A 20078-nucleotide genomic window follows, 5' to 3' on the forward strand; every position below is an offset into this window, starting at 1 on the left:
AAAATATTTTATATTTCCAGTATTTATTTGTATTTTTGTATGTTGCTATTTTTGTAATGCCTATTCAGTGTTTTCTAATTAAACACAATAATGACTTGAAATTATCTTTAATAATAACTTTATCTTGAATTAATTGGCATATGATGTGTTAATTAATCGTATTATTTTGGTATATCATATATCAGTACGATTAATTGATAGCGCTATTAAAAACAAAACAAATGGCCCTATGAAATAATGTAGACACCAGTCCATTCTGCAGTTTAATTGTACAGCCCTACTATTGATTTATTCATCTATTTGATTTAATTATTGTTATGTCTGGTATTGTGAGTCCTTAAAGTTTCAGTATTAATTTTAATACTGAAACCACCAATACATTTGATAATATTAGTCATGGGTGTTTCAGATATAAATGACTCACTTTGTATTTCACTTTTTGATTTTCTTTATTCTTGATATACTGATGAATAAACAGGCTGGGTTCCCCCCTTCACTCTCCTCTTTCTTGTTATTCAGGCTCTGACTACCTTCTTAGAGCAGATGAGAAGTCGTCATGGAGTCAGCCGGACTCCTCTGCGTCTGGACAGTACACCTACACCATTCCCACGCCCTACAGACATACACATCGTTACCAGACCAGGTCAGATTCACCGCACATACTGCTAGCTGTATATACACAGTCATCTTCCAGCTTTACTGCCAGAGCTCATACAGAGTTTATGTGCTTGTGTATGCAGAGCCTCTCACGCTGAAGATCGATGAAAGGCAGAGACTCGCCCGTGAACGAAGGGAGGAGCTGGAGAAGCAGAATGGTATGACAAACATACACACGTTGTCATTAATGGCAACACAAAAGTGCCCTTGCAATGCATGTTACTTTGTTAATCTGACATATTCCAGAATGAAGCAGTATATTCTGTGGGAAATTAGGTACAACGAGACTTGAAGTTGTAACGCATTTGTATCAGTTTGGTCAGGAAAAATTGTACACATAGGACAATTTCATATCTCTTTTTAACGTCTTGACTGATTTTTCTTAGTGATACAATAACAAAACTAGTAATAAAAAAATATACGTTTTGTGTGTAATTGTTTATATATATATGTATGTATGTGTGTGTGTGTCTTTTGTGCTGCACAGAGAATGATGGGAAATGTAGTTTGTCATGCAAGAACTGATGAGTCTCGAGGAGTAGTTCTGGCAAGCTTCAAAGCTATTCTTCACACACAAAATGTTAAAAACAGTCACAGCTAAAACTTATTGTGTGTGTAAAAGCTTGACATTTAGTTCATATGAATAATAACAATTCACATTTCTTTTACATCTTCTTTAATTGACACTTCTTGGCACAGCTGAAATGCCATTTACATATGTCATAGTTTTGTTAGTACTAAAAGCCATTATAAGAACAGAAACAATTGTTAAGAAAGTACAAGGTCATTCGCTTGGTCATTTATTTCATGTTGCCTCAAAGGGTTGCAGTGGTTTACTCTGAAAAACACTGTAACCTTAGAAATGTCCCTCCTGACCCAAAGACTCACTCAGTCCTAATGAGAGGCTTTATGGGTAATAAGAAGGGATGCCCTCGACTAAAGAATTTAATTGAATTTCCTACATAGCCTAATAAGTGCATAAACACAAGAGTTCATGCTGTTTGAAAGTGCATCTTGATTTCTTTCATTATTTTACAAAAGTGAAATTTTTTTTGTTATAGTGTGTGCACACAAATAAACATAGAGGCTTTAAGATTCAAAAGATGTATTACTCTTATCTCTATGACCAAAATTACAGAGTGTTTTAAGAGCAAGGGAGCACCTCGACGCCACCATCTGTCACGCTGTGAGCACACGTGCTAGTGTTCAGCTTTCACACTCCACATGATGCACATTTTCTAGGTTGACATTAGATTGAGCGCCCATTTAAAGTTGATACTTACATATTTCAGATGATAAGCCATATTTGAGGTCGATGAAGGATGGGCGAGTGTTTGAATGTAACGTTAATATATTGCCAAAAATCCATCGGTTAACTATATGTTCGTAACAGACAGCATGACCTCACCACTTTCTGAAGAATTCTGTTTTTTTTTTTTTTTTTTTTTTTGCAACTAATAAAATTTTGGTTGCCCAAGCCTCTTCTCGTCGACTAAAGGTTAATCGATTATAATGGGGGCAGCCCTAGTAGTAAACATAGTCTAAAAGCAAAGTTAGATGTTCACATATTGTTCTTGTAATTTAGTAAATCATGTGAATTCTTATGTCAAAACAAACCTTCGCCATGGAAAGCCCTAGGTTACATTTCTTGTGTTTTCTTTAACCCATTTCTCGTGTCTGTCTGTTCTCCTCTGTTCGTTACTGCATGACTAACTGAATGGGCATGTTGCTGTAGCAGTTGTTATGTAAACTCTTGGCATGGTGGTTACTAGGACACCCGGTTTTATGTTAAGCGTTAGAGGCCAGGACAAAAAGGCCAGAGAAAGATTGGCAGATTAACTTTGCTCATTTAATTGAAGTGCTTGGATGCTAATGAAATTGATAATCCACAATGTTGGTTACTTACATCTGCCTTTCTTTATATTTGATCATTTTTACCTGAGGATCACTTTCCAAACATTTTTGACCATTTCCCACCTTTACTCTAGGCTGTAGCATTAAATTAACTTTTGTTTGTGCAAATGTACCTTTAAGGCTTGTTATAATCAGCTAATCTTGTGTGAACCACGTTTTTTCACAATTTTTTCAGGTTGTGGAGTCCAGCATTGTTGTATTGCCCCGTCCTTCAATAACTGCCTTTTTCAATAATTGAAAAACAGGTTTTAAAAGAAAAGTTAAAAAGCCTTATTGATTGATAGACAGGTTGATGGCTGGATCGAGAGATATATCAAGAGATTGGATCAAACAATAGTTTGATAGATAGTCTGATTGATTTCCAGACCTCCTTACACCAGAAAGGTTGTTTAGGTTGCAAAGGTCCAGCACCTGATTAAGGTCATTCATTTGTGAGGATTTTAGATGACGTCAACATATGCAAAGACTCTGGATGAAGCCAACTTTGGATCGAAAGAACTGTTAGATATTATCCTTCTATTGCAATCATTATGAGCACAAACTGTAATCACTGCCTCACACATTTACTGTCACATAATGTGTTGTCTTAAAGTTGTATATTACATATGGACCTTACTTTGACACACTTATCTCCTTCTGATAACAGAATACTTATTGTAACATTGAAACAATTTTTTTTCTGTAAAGTTGCTTTGAAACAGTATGCATTGTAAAAAGTGCTATACAAATACACTTAACTTGAACTGAATTGTGTTTGTGCAGCTGTACGGGATTCCAAGTGGATTGAGAGAGAGGAGAGATCCAGACAGTTTCATGAGAGACAGCTGGAGGAGCGCAGGAAAAAGCTTGATGAGCAGCGGGATAAAGAAGAGAGGAGACGTGCTGCTGTGGAGGAGAAACGACGGCAGAAACTGGAGGAGGAGAAGGTGGGGTCACCAGGAAACACTTTACTGCAGTTTTACCAGAGAATACTTTTTTTGACACACAGCCCCACTCTTTCAAAGATTCATAGTACAACAATCTTTAAATAATATTATATTAATAAGGGTTACTCCACCAAAAAAATGCAAATTTTGTCATTAATCACCCCCATGTCGTTCAAAACCCTTAAAAGCTCTGTTCGTCTTCGCAACACAGTTTAAGATATTTTGAATTAAGACCTGGAGGCTTGAGACTGTCCCATAGACTGCCAAGTAAATAACAGTGTCAAGGTCCATAAAAGGTATGAAAAGTCGTCGTCTGAATACTCCATCTGCCATCAGACGTGCAATCTGGGTTATATTAAGCGATAGGAACACTTTTTGTAAGTGAAAAAAACAAAAATAACGACTTTATTCAATAATTCCTTTGTCAAAGGTTTCCTCTGTGTCACTCCATATCACTGTATGCTGCGTATGCTCTTCTGTGTCTTCCGCGCCACAAGGATGCACTGTTTCATTTAAAATCAAAGCTAAAAACACATAGAAACAGCACATCCTTGTGGCACAATGGACAGAGAAGAGCATACATATCACGGTGATATGGAGTGACACAGAGGAGATCTTTGACAAAGGAATTATTGAATGAAGTCGTTATTTTGTTCCAAAGCTTTTACGGATTTGGAACGACATAGGGGTAAGTGATTAGTAACTACATTTTCATTTTAGGCTGGAGTATGTCTTTTAAGACTGCCCTGGACATTTGCTGAAGCTCCTTGATTGAGAACCATTACATTGTCATAATTTTGAAGATATACAGAGATCTTTTCTTTATTATTGTAAAATAAATACTAAAGGCAAATCATTAATTTTGTAAGTAAAGGGCTCATCAGTATAGATTTGTACTTTTGGTATGTGTTTGTTAGGGGGTGGACATGCAGGATAAATTTTTTGAAAAAACTAAATAAAAGGGCATTTTTGTCCAATCGAATACTCTCTGGATTGAGAATGTCCTTGTGTACGTTTCAGGTCCGGTATGAGGCTGTTATCAGGAGGACCATGGAGAGGAGTCAGAGAGTCAGGCCGAAGTCCAACCGCTGGAGCTGGGGTGGAACAATCTCTACTAGCACCTCACACATCAGCGGTAAACACAAAGAATAATCAATGTGATACTACTGTATAAGAGATTGTGGAAATCAAATTGTGTTTTTGTTGTATAGAGGTGGACTACAGCATCTTGTGTAGAAGTGTTTGTGCTTCTAACTTTTGTCTGGAGGATGATAAAACAGAAGAAAAAAAATCAAATACTGGGAATATTTTGAACCCAATTCAGTTGTTTTTTCGGTTAATTGTGCAACCCAAATACAAGCTTATTTTAGCCTGCTTGTCAGGATTTAAAATTCTAATATTATTATTTTTAGAGTGTCAAAATATAAATTCATATATTTTGCAGTATGGCATATTTCTTGCTCTGCTCACATTTGCTGACTCGGAGCCATGAGTTCACGGCACACTCCATTTGTTTCCTTTATTTTCTGCTCCATCAATATCCCTCTTGCTCTGTATGGTTCTGAATCCTTCTTTCTCTCTTTCTTTCACTGCTTCTCTCTATATTTATTTCTCAGGTTTTGATGATTCTGCTGTCTTTCCGTTGGATCTAGCTGGGCTAGAGCACAATCATGGTGTTTTCAGCTTGGCGCATCAGCAGCAGTTTTGCTCTAAATGTGAAATATAATCATCATTGTAGACCAGCAGACTAGAAGCACTAGCTAGAGCTTGTAGCATCACCCATAAATGAGTGACCATCACCTTTTAATTTCCTGTGAACGGTTAGCATGGAACCAGAAACATGAACAAACTGCTTAACCAGTAGTATGTTAGATGTGGCTTGTAGTTTTAGTAGTTTTTGTTTTAAAGGTGACATTTATGCTTTTCTTTGTAGTCCACATTTTGCTTTTACACCTTTAAGATTAATACACAACATTTTAAGATGTGTCCAAAAACGTTTTGTATATCAGTGTCTTTATATTATACATCTTTTTTATATTATACATACATTTTCCATGATATGACCCCTTTAAAGTCTGATAATGGTGATGTTGGTAATGTTAGATCAGTTTAAGCATGTTTAAAGACATCTCAGATAGGGCTCTGCGATTAATCGAAATCGAATCGAAATCGCGATTTGAGACGTTGCGATTCGCTAATCACAAAAGCCTGATGCGAAATTACTCTGTTCCAGAGCACAGCAGCCATGAGTGGTAAACGCCCACCATTAAAAAAAATAAACGGTGTCAGCTCAATAGTTAGGCAAATTAAAACTAAAGAAAAACGTTATGTAACTTAAGCTCCGAAACGACAGACAACGAACAAAAAAGGTATTTTGCAAGAGCTGCGTCACAATTCATCAAGAGCATGCCGTATTGCATGTTCGCTATTTCCAATTCAGAAGAGCGCACACACAGCATGTCTCTGAATGCTTCTCACTCGCTCCTCTCTTCCCCACGCGGCGCGAATCCCGCGTCACGGACGAGCCGTTCACACTTGCTGCACTCACGCAGGCCGTTTCGTAACGCTCTGTTATATTCTCGCGCACGCCCCTGCACCGCGAATCTCCATGAGCGCATCTGGCAGTATGGATGAGGCTCGAAGCACGTGCAAAACCTTCGTCAGCTCGCGCCTGGCTCCGCGTGTAAAACGAATGTAAATTCAGTCTAACTGCTTGCTAATTTCACTTGAATAAAATGAAACATTCAGCACATTTTCCACTTCTTCCTAAAAACCCAAATACAGTGTAATATATGTTATACTTTTAATAATTGCCTAAAGAAATACAGTTCTGTATTTATAAAATAAAATAAACAAATATTTCCAGTGAAATAAAGTAATTAAGTTAATTCTGTAAAAGTAGTTATACCATTATAATCTTGTCTACTGAAAAAAGAAAAAAAAAATGATAAAACTATATAGAACCCCTCCCAAACCACAATTGAAAATTGAATGGATTTCAGATTTATAATGGGAATTGTATTGGTTTTAATGTAAACTATAATGGTGTCTATTTGACGGATTCTAATAGTGGGATGTAATCTGGCAGATGGCAATCAATAGAACAACAGTAATTCCTATTGGAATAATGCTAAAAGCAAAAAGGAATTTTGTAATGGTTTAATGGAAACTGTAAGAATTTCTGTATTTTTTTTCCAACAGGGTAATGATACTGTGCTGCACAGTATTGGCAATATTGAGCTGAATCTTGACTTTGCAAATTTAAAATCGCAAATCAAATCGCAATCGCAATATCTGTCAAAAAAATCGCAATTAGATATTTTCAACATATCGCAAAGCCCTAATCACAGATTTCCAGTTAGTTTTGTGTCTGTCCACTCTGGGACACACAGATGGAGGGCAGATTGTGAGCATTAAGCTGATGAGGGTGCCTCCATCCTCTTTTGTCTTTAGTACACGTAGCCAAGCACTTTTCTCAGAACTAAATTAGCATCCATTAACTGCAGGTAATCACACAGTAGAAAACATTTCAATACAGCCTCTTATGCACTCTTCCCCTTCCCCTTTAGTTCTTTCTTTATTGCATTTGTCTGTATTATGCCTTTTAAGTATTATTAAGTTTGCATCTGATGATGTATTTTGTGTCTGTGTGTTTGTAGATACTGACAGAAGGACAGTCTCTACTATGAATCTGTCCAAACCCACAGACCCAGTCATTTCAAAACGCCTGTCATATTCCTCAGCCACCTTGCTGAATTCACCAGATAGAGGTAAACACAATCGCTTTAAATTTTGCACAATCAATCTCACAGCCAAATTAGTCTCTAAGATGTTTTTTTTTGTTTTCACCTTGTTGAATTGATGTTGTTTTTGTGTGTATTTGTGTGCTGTGTGATTGTCCATCCAAGCCTTACAGAAGCAGACATCTCTCTCGTCGTCTTGCTTGATTAAAAAAACACAATCTAAATCCCAAATCTCCAAAGAGAAGATCCCTCAGGACAAATCAGCAGGTGGATTTTAGAAATCCAAGAATCTTTCTTGATGCTCTCCTACTGGGTTCAAACCTGTGCTACCCTTGGCTCCAGACTGCAAATAAAGTTATCATTAATGGAAAAAAAAGACTGAATTGAACGGTTCACAGAACAGTCAATTACGTTTGTGTCAATATGGGATTTTAATTACATATACATACAATTTATTTAAAATGCATGCCTTTTGTTCCTTTAAAGTACACATTAACTTTTAGATGAATTTCATTGTAAGCGCTACCTTGGCATCCACACAATGTGAGCATGACCAAGAGCTTTTATATATATATAAAACTATTCAGTAATTTTCAGTCTTGAGCTCTGGCTACGCAAATCTCTGGAGTCATGCTGTCTCTTCCAGTATTTACAATTATTGCATGTTAGTTTATGAAACTTTTAAATGGTTTAGGCATTTGAAAGTAATAAATTAGCTATAACAATAATAAGTAAACCGTTTACTCCGTGTGTGTGTATGCATGCTTCATTTGATTGTATTTTTATAGTTCTTGCATGTTTTTTCCTGCAGCAGTTAGCAATTTTTTTTTTAAGACAACATGAAATCAAATAGATGAAAATTTGATAGATGATAGATTTTTAATCATGCAAAATTCATCAGTGCATGTTGTTTTTAATAAAAACAAATTTCATAATGTAGTTACTGAAATTACTTTATTGCTGTGTGACAGGCTATTTGGTGTGGACAAAATATTAATTTTGTAGCTTTTCATGATACAATCAAATCCTGATGGATAACATCCCCTCCTGGCCAAAATATTATTTCAGTTAAAAATATGCCACTTTGCACACATTAAATTGTGAGTTGTGATTGCAGTTTCATGTTGTCTTTATACAAGTGGTAATGTTTATGGTAACTAACCTTGTTTTCCTTGATTGAATGGTCAATCTTAAAGGAATCGTTCACCCAAAAATGAGAATTTGCTAAAAATCTACTCACTCTCAGGCCATCCAATATATGTAGATTACTTTGTTTCTTCATGGGAACAGAGAGAAATGTAGAATTACATCACTTGTTTACCAGTGGATCCTCTGCAGTGAATGGGTGCCGTCAGAATGAGAGTCCAATCTGCTGATGAAAACATCACCACTCCAGTCCATCAATTAACATCTTGTAAAGTGAAAAGCTGTGTGTTTGTAAGAAACAAATCCATTAAGACCTTTTTAACTTCAAGAAGTTGTTTTCGTAAGCTGACTTATTAAAATAAGTCTTCTCTTCTGAGTAAGAAACAAATCCATCTAAATCATGAATGGCCAGAAGGTGAGTAAACTTTAGGCAATTTTTCGTTTTTTGGGTGAACTGTGCCTTTAAATTGGCTTCATGTTGTTTTTCCACTAATGATTATGTTTAGGGTAAGAAATCCTGTATTACCATGGTTAGTCTTGCTTAACACAGAACTCTACATAAACCATGCATGATTCAGCTGATACCTTTTCTAGGCATGTGATGTTATTAATGGATGTGATGCATCTTTTTCAGTTGCTCTACTGCATGTGCAAGCTGCTTATTTAGCACTTTGTCCCTCAACAACCAAATATTTACTTTTAATGACAGTGACAGTTTATAAGAGAGAATTTGCATATGTGTGCTTTTCCAGGTACGCGTCGCATGCCTCTTACCCCATGGGAGAATACAATGATCAATCGACTACAGACACCAACACAATCCTACCTGGCCAGGAGTCGCAGCGCCATGTCTTTGTCTGGAGAAGCAGGTAATTGCTTAAATTAAAAAAGGTAAATTCTAACTTTATCTCACAATTCTGACACTTTTTCTCATATTTCTGGGACAAAAAGACAAAATTGTGAGATATAAACTTACAATTCTTGGTGCCTTTACCAGCTATTTAAAAGAATAAATATATATATAATTCTAATGTATGTTATAACTTGTGTTGGTGCTTCAACTTGTTAAATGTTAAGCTGAAACATCTTATTGTTATTCTGCCACATAGACTGCAGTTTCAAAGTAGTTTTAACTCTGTTTGCAACCGAAACTTATACAATAGCTGATCTTCAGGACATTTTATTGCGAACACGCATGTACAAAGATAGAGAGCAGAGAAAGAGTGGTATGAGAGTATTGTAGAACAGTGAGGGCTGTTTCTGGCAAGGCCCTTGTGCTAAAACAAAACACCATTTACAGACAGACTTTTCTTTTAGCGACAGCCTTGCCCAGTTACTGCCAACTTCATCTTAAACTGATGTGTGCGTCTGTGTGCACAAATGGACCTGATGCTAATCTCTCAATAGCTTGTGTCTATTTATATGTGGCTGTTTCCTGCTAATCGTTTGGTGTTTTTTTTTCTTCTGTATGGAGATGCTTTTATCAACTAATTAAATTCTATCATGGGCAAAAGCGTCATCATTTACTCATGAGGAATTAAAGTGTCTGTGTTGTAGAGAATGAAATACTACCGCACTGTTTACTGCATACTGTGCCGTACTATTTACTGCCTGCTGTTTTTATAATCATTTGAAAGACTTTGCAGTACCAATATATATTTCACACAATAAGTATGCTACGTTGTCGTTGACCTCATTACTTAAAATTTTTAATGTAGTAAGTCCTATATTTGTCTCTGAATTAAAAATAATGTTTTGCTTTTTTATTGCAACTTCAATCTAATGAAATCAGTTAAAAGCATAGTAAAATCTATTTTTTATTATTTCTAATTCCGTTGTCACCCTAGAAATTTCAAACACATCATGGTATATAATATGTCACTGGGTTTATAATTTACTTTTTGGCAAATTCCCTATGAGCACAGTGAATATCATAATGCAAAAAAAAAAAAAAGTATTGCAGTATATCATTCTGAACATGCTTTCAGATTGTCCTTCTTACAGATACTATACAGATACTAATACACACTTTCTTTTTCTTCTCTTTCCACTATTTCATCCCCCCTTATTAACCTTTTTTTCTGCACACCTTCCTCCCTCCCTGTTACTCCTCTTGTCCATATTGAATCAATTTATTTCTCCCCGTAATACTCCCTGGTCGTTTGGTTAAACTTGCCTGCGGTACAGTGACCCACGTTTGTCCTCGCTCAGCCTCCTGTCACCCAGTGAGCTCCATGTCCTTCAAGTCCATCCAGTCACGCAGCGCTGAGCGACCAATCAAAGCAGGCCTTACTTTTGAGAGACCAGTCAGAGCAGGGTATATCCCTCCAGATAGCAGCACTCGCAGAAAGACCACCCAGATTCTCCCGGTAAGCAACACGCACAAGATTTATTATTGTTGTACAGTGATTATGTGCTGAATTTGTTTGTGTCTGTGCTTAAGCTTCCTTACGAATCTATGTAGGCCAATTGTAGTGTGTTGATCTTTGCTTAATGTAGTATGGAAGTACCGTAGGTGTCTCTCAAAGACGGTATTTTGTGTGTTTCATTGGTCAGATTGACAGGAAGGATAAAGACAATGTGAGAAAGTCGTGGAGTAACCTGTCATATCCCACTAGCAGTCTGAGCCTGTTCACACCCAAGAGATCTCCTTCACCTGCCGGTCATCGCTGCAGGGTCACCAATCCTTCCCCCACCAGGTAGAAATGGCAATTTAAGATTAAAACAAGACTGTGAAGAATAAAAATATATTTCACAATCAACAGAGTTATATATTTATAAACTACACATGGGCTTGAAACAAAAATAGATATTATAAATGTACATTTGCATAATCATTGATTTTCCTGTTATGTTATCTTAACTTCAGAATTATTTCATATTTTCTCATTTACTGCATTTTTTATTTTTCGATTTCATAATTATAATCACAATATATTCACAATATAATCACTATATATATATATATATATATATATATATATATATATATATATATATATATATATATATTAGTACTAAAAGAAGCTAAAATATATGACAATAACATAGAAATGTTCATAAAATAAAACAATTCAATTTTGGAACAAAAATTAAATAAATTTTTTACAATATATATTTTTTTAAATACATAAATATTTCAAATATTACAATTCTTAATGTTATAATATTCTATTATAATTGTATACTAATAATATTACATATAAGATACACATATTAGTAGTAGTATTAGAATTTTATTGCACAGAATGAAAAATGTATAAACTAATTTTATATTTAAAATAATATGTAATGTATATTAAATAATAACCAAATAAATGTACATTTTTTTATTTCTCAATCTTCCCGTGATGCTAGAACTCCTCTTTGTTCTTGGTATAGAATTCTAGAAATTAGCTTCTTAAATATATTTACTAAAACTTAAGCTAAAATATATAGTAACAAGATAGAGTAGAATAGAGAATGTCTGTAACTAAAATAGAAGTTTGAAACTGGTATTCAAATAAATATTTTTATAAACTACTTTTACTCACTGATTCATTATTGTTGTTGTTATCTGTTTCTCAGGGGCTCTACTAAACCTCTTCAGAAGACACCTAACCTGAAAAAGTCCAGGTCTCCTCCTCCTCCAACATCAATTCCTCTGTCTCCCAGTAACCCATCCTCTTCACCAGGCAATCTCAGGCCCAACAGAGTGACATCAGAGAGCCCGAGAGTTACCCCAGAAGGAGAGGGGGCCAAAAAAGAGGATGTTGAACCTCCTAAAGTTAAACCAGAGGCTCCTACAACTAAATCAGAACCATCTCCTGGTCTGTAATACTGCACAGCCACTATCAACCATCGAGTTCAGTTAAACTAGCATCATTTATTCTACTCCCGTGCCTCTTTTTGTCTTTGTAGAAAGTTCAGGAAGTTCTCCAACTACACGGCCCTCTGCAGGCACAACAGATCCTGAGGAGGCATCACGACTGCTGGCTGAGAAACGACGGCAGGCCAGAGAACAGAGAGAGAGAGAAGAAGAGGAGAAAAGACTGCAGGAAGAGGCTGAAAGGTGTGTTTGAGAGATTTTCATCTAGCCAGACAAAGCACTAAACGTATTTATTTTGAAAGAAATCTTGAAATCATTATGTACCTGTGTGCATACAGGCGTAGCAGGGAGGAAATTGCCCGCAGGAAGGCAGAGGAACGAGCAAAGAGAGAGGAGGAGGCACAGCGGCAGGCCGAAGAGAAGAAGAGACAAGAGGAGGAGGAGGCAAAGCGTTTAGAGGAGGAGAAAGCTCAGAAGGAGAAAGAGGAAGCGGAGCGCCTGCAGAGACAGGTACACACAAAAACACGACAGATCAGATCCAGACAGATCGTTAAACGCTCTGCAATCACTGCGCGCTTCAGTAAGATAACACTGTTAACATTAGGGCTCCAAATAGATGATAAAAATCGTGATTAATTTCATGATATTGTTATGGATAATTCAACATTTACTTGAATTTGGCAGAATTGATTAATTGATATACACTCCTTTTCAATTCATAAAAAGTAATTCATATTTTTATTTAACAAGGATGAAATAAAGCTTTATAATGCTATAATTTATAGTGTTACAAAAGATTTCGATCTCGGATCTCTATCTCAAGTCTTTCAAAAGATAATGCTGTTGCATTTTAGCAGCCACTTTTTTCTGAAGCGACTTAAAGTTCTTTTGGCTGTTCTTTTATACTTTCTGTTCATCAAAGAATCCTGATGAAAATTTATCATGGTTTCCACAAAAATATAAAGTTTTCAACTGATGGGAAATGTTTCTTCAGCAGAAGGATCGTGTGACATTGACAACTAGAGTAATGATACAATATATTTATTTCAATTTGTAATATTATTTTACAATATTACTGTGTTTTTGATTTAAATCAGCACAGCCATGATGAGAAGAGGAGACTTGTAAAAAAAATTTACAATCTTACCAACTCCAAACATTATAAAAATAGTGTTTTTTTGTAATAAAATGTAATTTACCTCTCATTATAATTTCTCGATATAAAATACATAAATATTGCATACTATGTATACTGTAGGCCAGCGATAGGCTCATGGTTAATGATAATAATACAAATGCAACAAATAACATGCTGGCACTTTCTAAAGCCACTTTTTGTAATATGTGTGCTAAATAGCATTGCATTAATCTCAATAACATAATAAGATTCGCAGCCCTAAAGTAAACGCATGCAGATTTCTTCATAATTTTATCCAATTCAAATTTCTTTATTACATTTTTAAAAAAGATTTATCCAAGTGTATTTTTTGTCTCTTTGTATGCTTAGAAAGAGGAAGAGGAGGCCCGTCAGAGAGAAGAGGCAGAGCGTCTGCGTCTAGAGAGAGAGAAACACTTCCAGAAAGAGGAGGCGGAGAGAATGGAGAGGAAGAAAGTAAGCAGAGTTCATTTCATTGAGCACTGTTTTAAGGTAATTACAGGCTTTTAGTGTCATCTGAGCTTATTCTTGTCTGTCACAGCGCCTTGAGGAAATTATGAAACGCACACGCCGATCTGATCAGGTAAGGTGTAGTATTTGTGAGCAATTGCCATCTTCTTTTCAGGCTGTAATTTAAATAGCTGACTTTCACTAACACACACACTCTGTTAATTCTCTTTCTGTTTTAAAGAAAACCACCCCACAGAGAAATGGCGAGGGAAGCCAGCAGAGCGGACAGAATTCAGGTGACTTGTGATTTTTACATTTATGTGCAGCTGAGATGATATTTGAGACATTTTTGCGCTTTATGATTCCTGTCATGAATCTTACACCACTAACCTCCCTCTCTCTTGGTCTCTCTTAGCGAGTTCAGTGTCCAGCAGCCCTTCAGTAAGCATGTCGGCCCCTCAGGCTCCAGAGATCTCTGAGACCATACGCAGTGACAGCAACGGACACATGGGGACCAGCTTCATTACACCCAAACTGCCCACATCAGGTCACAGGTGAGACCAGAGTACTGTTACTGTTAGACCATGTAGTTAACTTGATCATTTTGGATAATTGTCTACTAAATGGATCAGTATACTGTAATGCAGTGAATTAATCTCTCCTGCCCTCTACTGGTGATAGGAGGAACTCCAACTAATTTTCTTTTCTTTTCTAAGCACTTTATATAATGTTTATAGATAGTATGTGCACTATTTAAAATGTATTAATTTAGTGGACACTTTTATCCCAGATGAGAATACAAGTGGAAGCATTTAATCCAACAGTTTGCTTAATCAGAGAATCTCAGACTTGATTTACAAACAGTTTGTAATCTCTGACACCTTTGTTCACTTCAAGTGTGACTGCCCTGCTCAGAGAAAACGGAGCTGTAACAGAGGCCTTCGAGGAAGTCATAGACGTTCCCACGGGGTCCAAACTGTCCCGTCAAGATGGAGACGGAGAGGAGGTGGAAAATGAAGAGGAGGAGAGGAGAAAGGTTCCCATGTTGGCTTTCAGAGAGAACGGCAGCATGCATGATGTGAGCGGAGTGGAGGAAAACCCAGCACTGTAGAGTTCAGGTCAGTCAGTCAGCCTGGACACAACATGGATTTGGGGTGACATGCGATGGCCCTTTTATCTTATTTAGATGTTTAAACATTTATAAGGAAGGAAGTGCAACCTGCAACACAGGACTGAAAGAAACCCGAAAACCTCACTGTACTTCCTTTCAACTGACACTTAGATGCCTAAAACAGCAAGAGAAATTACGAAATTAATCTCTCTTGGCTTCTACTTCCTGTAATCGGCTCCTGTCTCCTCAAACTGAAGTGGTGCACCTTAGGAACCACATCTTCTGTTTTTTTTGGGGGGGACCACCGTCGTGGTGACTGAAGTCACGTCTAATACTTGAAGAAAAGTGTCGTCGCTGTGGTGGAAGCTCCGGTGAAGTGCTAGCCATAAGGAATGTGTGACAAGTGAATGATGTTTGTTGTGTTTGCATAGATTTATGGAAAAACCTTGTAGTTTTGCTCGCGTTTTGCCAGCAATCGAGTGGCTGAACTCTTTGCTTAGTTTTATAATTATTGTTCAGATGAAGAGAACATATTTTCTTCCCACTTTGCAAAGCTTGAATAGATTTTTGTCTCTTGAATTATGAATTTTGCTATGGTTTGCTAAGACCATCTCATTCCGTCCCAATGTACGAGTGTCTGCGCAATCCAAGTGAAGTAAAACTCTTGGCCTAAAATTGTATAGTTATTTTCTGACATAATTGGGTGAATTGAATGTACTCCGCAACATATCCATGATATATTTAACTCAAAATTAAAAGGAAAAGGTATTTTCTTTCAGTGTTAAATCAATGTTAAAATTAGGCACACCCATCAATTTCTCATAACAGTAATTGTAGGGAAAAAATTATATATTGTGTAAAGTGTGAGGTATTTATACATGATACTTCTTCTGCCCATAATTAATGCTGATTGAAATAAAACAATTTTAAAATCTTTTTCCCCCTCTAGATTTTGGGTTGAAATGTAACTTGGATGTGTTTTTGTGAGATTCATGCTGCTGTTGTTTCGTGTAGCTTTAATCACAGACATCCCAAAGCAACTTGAACTATAGACATTTATGAAATGTAATGTCTATTTCAGTGATGGAACCCATGCAACCTAATTGTTTAAGCACTTTCAAAAGTAATCATAATGTAATAAAAAAATAAGCAGAATCTTCTCAAATTTAAATGCTGCTACGTCTTTCCTTTGCCTTATCAGATGAAATGAAGTTTTGAGGATCTGTTAAAGGGCTGTTTGTTTTTGAAAAACCCTGTTCATCAATAACCTTGTAGTTCATGCTGTGAGTCCTGCTGCATCATGTAGCTGTTTTCATCCAAGCCCTATAAGAGACACAGCCGTTAATATTTAATAGGGCTTTTGGAAACAAAGTATCCTATAGGACATATCATAAAGCAGTTTATCTTGTAAACAACATAAGACTATCTCAGTTTGTTTTTAATGTAATCTACATCAGTGGATTCTCAGTGGACACCAAGCAAAAAAAAAAAAAAAGAGCAGGGATCAATTAAATACCTTGAAACTAAAAAAATGTACATTTTGATATGCAAACACTAAAAAAATAGAGACAAATGCTGCACAAAATCTGTTCATAAGAGGCTGGGTGAAGGTTTAAATCAAGCACACCTGAGAAGTCAGGGACAGATTTCTCAGTAAAGACTTATTTAAAACAAGCACTTTAAAAAAACTGAAGCGTTTTCTCCCAACCAAGTCTATCAATATGCATGTACAAATGATGAAAATCAATAAACATTTGATCTGGAAATGACTATGGCTGCTTTGTGCATGTCAAATTAAGTTACTGCTGTGGTTGTGAATTATTTTTATTTATTTATTTTATTTTCCTGCCACAGATTAAACTTTTGCATGTAGAATGATTTTATGTTTAGATTCAGGAGTGGTTCATATGTGCCAAGGCTGACATGAAGAAGCTTTTATTTAATGTGGAAAATTTAATTTAGGTCATGTAATGAACTAAATTATGTCTTTTTTTTTTTTTTCTAATTATGGAGATTTGTGAGGTTGGAATGCGTTTTAACGTTATGAAAAAAGTCTCTCCAATGCTGAATTGATTTGATAAAAAATTAAGGAAAAAACGCAATATTGTGATATATTACTATTTAAAATAACTGTTTTCTATTTGAACATTTATTTTTAAATATTCTTTTTATTGTTTTTGTTGCAGACAAGAAAACAAACAAAGAACAATCTGTGCAATATGTAAAATGAAGCATGAGAATGAGAATAAAAAGGAGAATGGTGATATAAAAGACCAACATATCCTAGAAAGAGTAATTACAATACAAATGATTGCTACAAACCTAAATAACTTAATACATCATTAGTCCTGTCCGGCTCATCAGAAAATCCCCCCCCCCCCCCAAATACTTTTAATTTTGGGAAGAACAGCATTTATTAAAAATAGAAATAACATAATAAATGTTATTGTAACACCATAAATGTTTTTACTGTCACATTTGATTAATTTAATGCATACTTGCTACATACAGTATATAAAAAAAGACAACCCAAACTTTGTGTGGTATGTTATGCTTTGTGCTGCAGTTAACAAACACACCAAAACAACAACAGGAAATTCTTCTCAGTATAGATCAGAATTGCTTTATTTTTTTAACACATTTTCTTCAATATTGTCTTTAAATGTTTCTGAAATTTTTCTCCAATTAGAGCATAAAGCACTGGGTTTAAGCAACAAGGTGAAAAAGCCAGCAGTCGGCAGGCGTAAAATGCATAATCAAGACGAATGGATACATTACAGTCCATGAACGAAGACAGACCATTATCCTGCTGAATTCTCAAGAACATAACAATGTTGTATGGAGCCCAACCGATGAAGAATACCAGCCCGATGGAGAATATTAGTTTGATAGACTTATGTCGCCGCTTTGTTCGGGATTGTGTGATTCTCTGGAACATTCTGACTTGACAAAATCCCATGATGCAAAATGCAATCAAGAAGAAAACATTTTGTAAATAAACAGCAGCATGCTTCACTGGAATACTGTCAAATTCACAGTAAAGAACCCCTTCATGTTCTAAGACTTGGCTATGAAAGGAGATTAAGAGTGCAGCTGTTCCACTCAGGATCCAAACGATAAAAGGAGCAACTGAAAAGCCTCTGCATCTCTCCCAGTCAGACAGAGGATGAACCACTGCCATGTAACGCTGAACGGTCATTACAGTCAAGAACAACACGCTGCTGTAAAAGCCGAGGTAGAACAGAAACTTCACAGCTTTACAGCCAACCTCTCCAAATGTCCAACCCCAGATGTAGTACGAGGCCCAAAACGGAAGTCCAAAAGTGAAAAGCAGATCTGCCACGGCTAAATTGAGGATCAGGATGTTGATCAGCAATCTAAACTTCTCATACAGCACCAGGATGACCAGAACCAGCAGGTTACCAATGCAACTAAACACAACCAGCAAAGCGAAATAAACTGGAATAACAATGGATCCAATTTTGACCACCTCTTCTTTGTGACAAAGTTGGTCTTCTGGTTCTATAGATGTATAGTCTTCAGTCATGATGTTCTCTATATAATCACATTAATTTTGTTATTAGAATTTATTATTAAATTTGATTAAAATTAGATATTTAAAAAAAAATTCACTAATAAAATGAGCGAGAATATTCTTACCTTAATTTTTTTTTAGTTCTAAAAGTAGTACTTCTGGCAATCTTGAACAAATTGCTAGAAAACGGCACAGCAAATTGAGGCTACTATTGAGTGATGTGGATGTTTTGAGAGGGATATTTGAGTGTTTTCAATGATCAGTGGGAGGGTTAAAGGGACCTACTTCAAAACTCAGCCATTTCTCTTTTCTTTGACAAATGTGAAATTGAAAGTATTGCTCTCACAATGAAGGCAGTTGTTCTTTAAAGTGTTGTGGCAATTCCTTAGTAACATTTTAAGGTAGTTGCCATTTAATGGGAGTTTAGAAACTGCTGGTTTACATAATAATACACATGATTTGCTTCCTTTTCATGTTAATGAGTAAAACTGCCCTTGCAACTTTAAAATCAAGTTTCAAAATTAACATCAACAGCAGGGACATTCATTAAATAGATGAAGAAAATGATTTTCAAATCATGTACAGGTGCATTTCAAATTAGAATGTTGTGGAAAAGTTCATTTCAGTAATTCAACTCAAATTGTGAAGCTTGTGTATTAAATAAATTCAGTGCACACAGACTGAAGTAGTTTAAGTCTTTGGTTCTTTTAATTGTGATGATTTTGGTTCACATTTAACAAAAAAAACACTATCTCAACAAATTAGAATATGGTGACATGCCAATCAGCTAATCAACTCAAAACACATGCAAAGGTTTCCTGAGCCTTCAAAATGATCTCTCAGTTTGGTTCACTGGGCTACACAATCAAGGAGAAGACTGCTGATCTAACAGTTGTCCAGAAGACAATCATTGACACCCTCCACAAGGAGAATAAGCCTCAAACATTCATTGCCAAAGAAGCTGGATGTTCACAGAGTGCTGTATCCAAGCATGTTAACAGAAAGGTTGAGTGGAAGGAAAAAGTGTGGAATGATATGATGCACAACCAACCGAGAGAACCACAGCCTTATGAAGATTGTGAAGCATTTAAATTTACATTTGGTCTTTTTGCAGATGCTTTTATCCAAAGCAATTTACAATTGGGGGATACATAAAGCCATTCTTCTTAAGAAGCAAACAGACACAGGAAGTGCTTTTAATTTCGAGTTTTAAACATTGTTCGAATAAGTACATGCTTGAAAAATATTAAAAATATTTTATTTATTTATTTTTTATACAATAAAGCCAAGTAGTTTTGAAAGAGAATTGTCAGGTTTTAAGCATTCCACCACCCTGCATTCTGAATCATTTGTAGAGGTTTGATTTTGCTTGATGGAAGTCCAGCCAGAAGAGCATTGCAGTAGTCCAGCCTAGATAAGAAGTTGTGCAGAATGCTCAATTAGAAAGGCCCTAATCTTTCTGATGTTGTGCAATGCAAACAAGCTCAATTGATTCAAGAATTTGAGTGAACTAAACAAGGAATGGACTGAGGCTGGGGTCAAAGCATCAAGACCCACCACACACAGATGTGTCAAGGAATTTGTTACAGTTGTCGTATTCCTCTTGTTAAGCCACCCTGAACCACAGACAAC

The 20078-nt window shown here is 36.0% G+C and overlaps 2 protein-coding genes across 4 annotated transcripts; one reads left to right on the forward strand and one right to left on the reverse strand.

Annotated features, from left to right (window-relative positions):
* The first annotated feature begins 519 nt into the window (after positions 1 to 519).
* On the forward strand, positions 520 to 17725 carry LOC113080417 (ensconsin-like). 3 transcript variants are annotated; one of them, XM_026252592.1, is made up of 18 exons: positions 520 to 643; positions 741 to 815; positions 3334 to 3497; positions 4518 to 4632; positions 7157 to 7267; positions 7406 to 7507; positions 9139 to 9255; positions 10574 to 10755; positions 10943 to 11085; positions 11954 to 12195; positions 12287 to 12437; positions 12533 to 12704; positions 13702 to 13806; positions 13892 to 13933; positions 14042 to 14096; positions 14216 to 14354; positions 14698 to 14918; positions 17601 to 17725. In XM_026252592.1, exons 1-17 carry the CDS (start codon positions 544 to 546, stop codon positions 14909 to 14911), a joined length of 2229 nt encoding a protein of 742 aa, XP_026108377.1. In that variant the 5' UTR covers positions 520 to 543; the 3' UTR covers positions 14912 to 14918; positions 17601 to 17725. The 3 variants fall into 3 exon arrangements, with proteins under 3 accessions (XP_026108377.1, XP_026108378.1, XP_026108379.1); XM_026252593.1 differs by lacking the exons at positions 7406 to 7507; positions 17601 to 17725 and having other exon boundaries at positions 14698 to 16406; XM_026252594.1 differs by lacking the exons at positions 7406 to 7507; positions 17601 to 17725 and having other exon boundaries at positions 10598 to 10755; positions 14698 to 16406.
* LOC113080419 (chemokine XC receptor 1-like) lies at positions 17467 to 19119 on the reverse strand. The gene has a single exon (XM_026252596.1). The coding sequence runs from the start codon at positions 18456 to 18458 to the stop codon at positions 17544 to 17546; it is 915 nt and encodes a 304-aa protein (XP_026108381.1). The 5' UTR covers positions 18459 to 19119; the 3' UTR covers positions 17467 to 17543.
* Between the last annotated feature and the right edge of the window lie 959 nt (positions 19120 to 20078).

Source organism: Carassius auratus, unplaced genomic scaffold (genome assembly GCF_003368295.1).
Source record: "Carassius auratus strain Wakin unplaced genomic scaffold, ASM336829v1 scaf_tig00031272, whole genome shotgun sequence".
Classification (NCBI taxonomy): domain Eukaryota; kingdom Metazoa; phylum Chordata; class Actinopteri; order Cypriniformes; family Cyprinidae; genus Carassius; species Carassius auratus.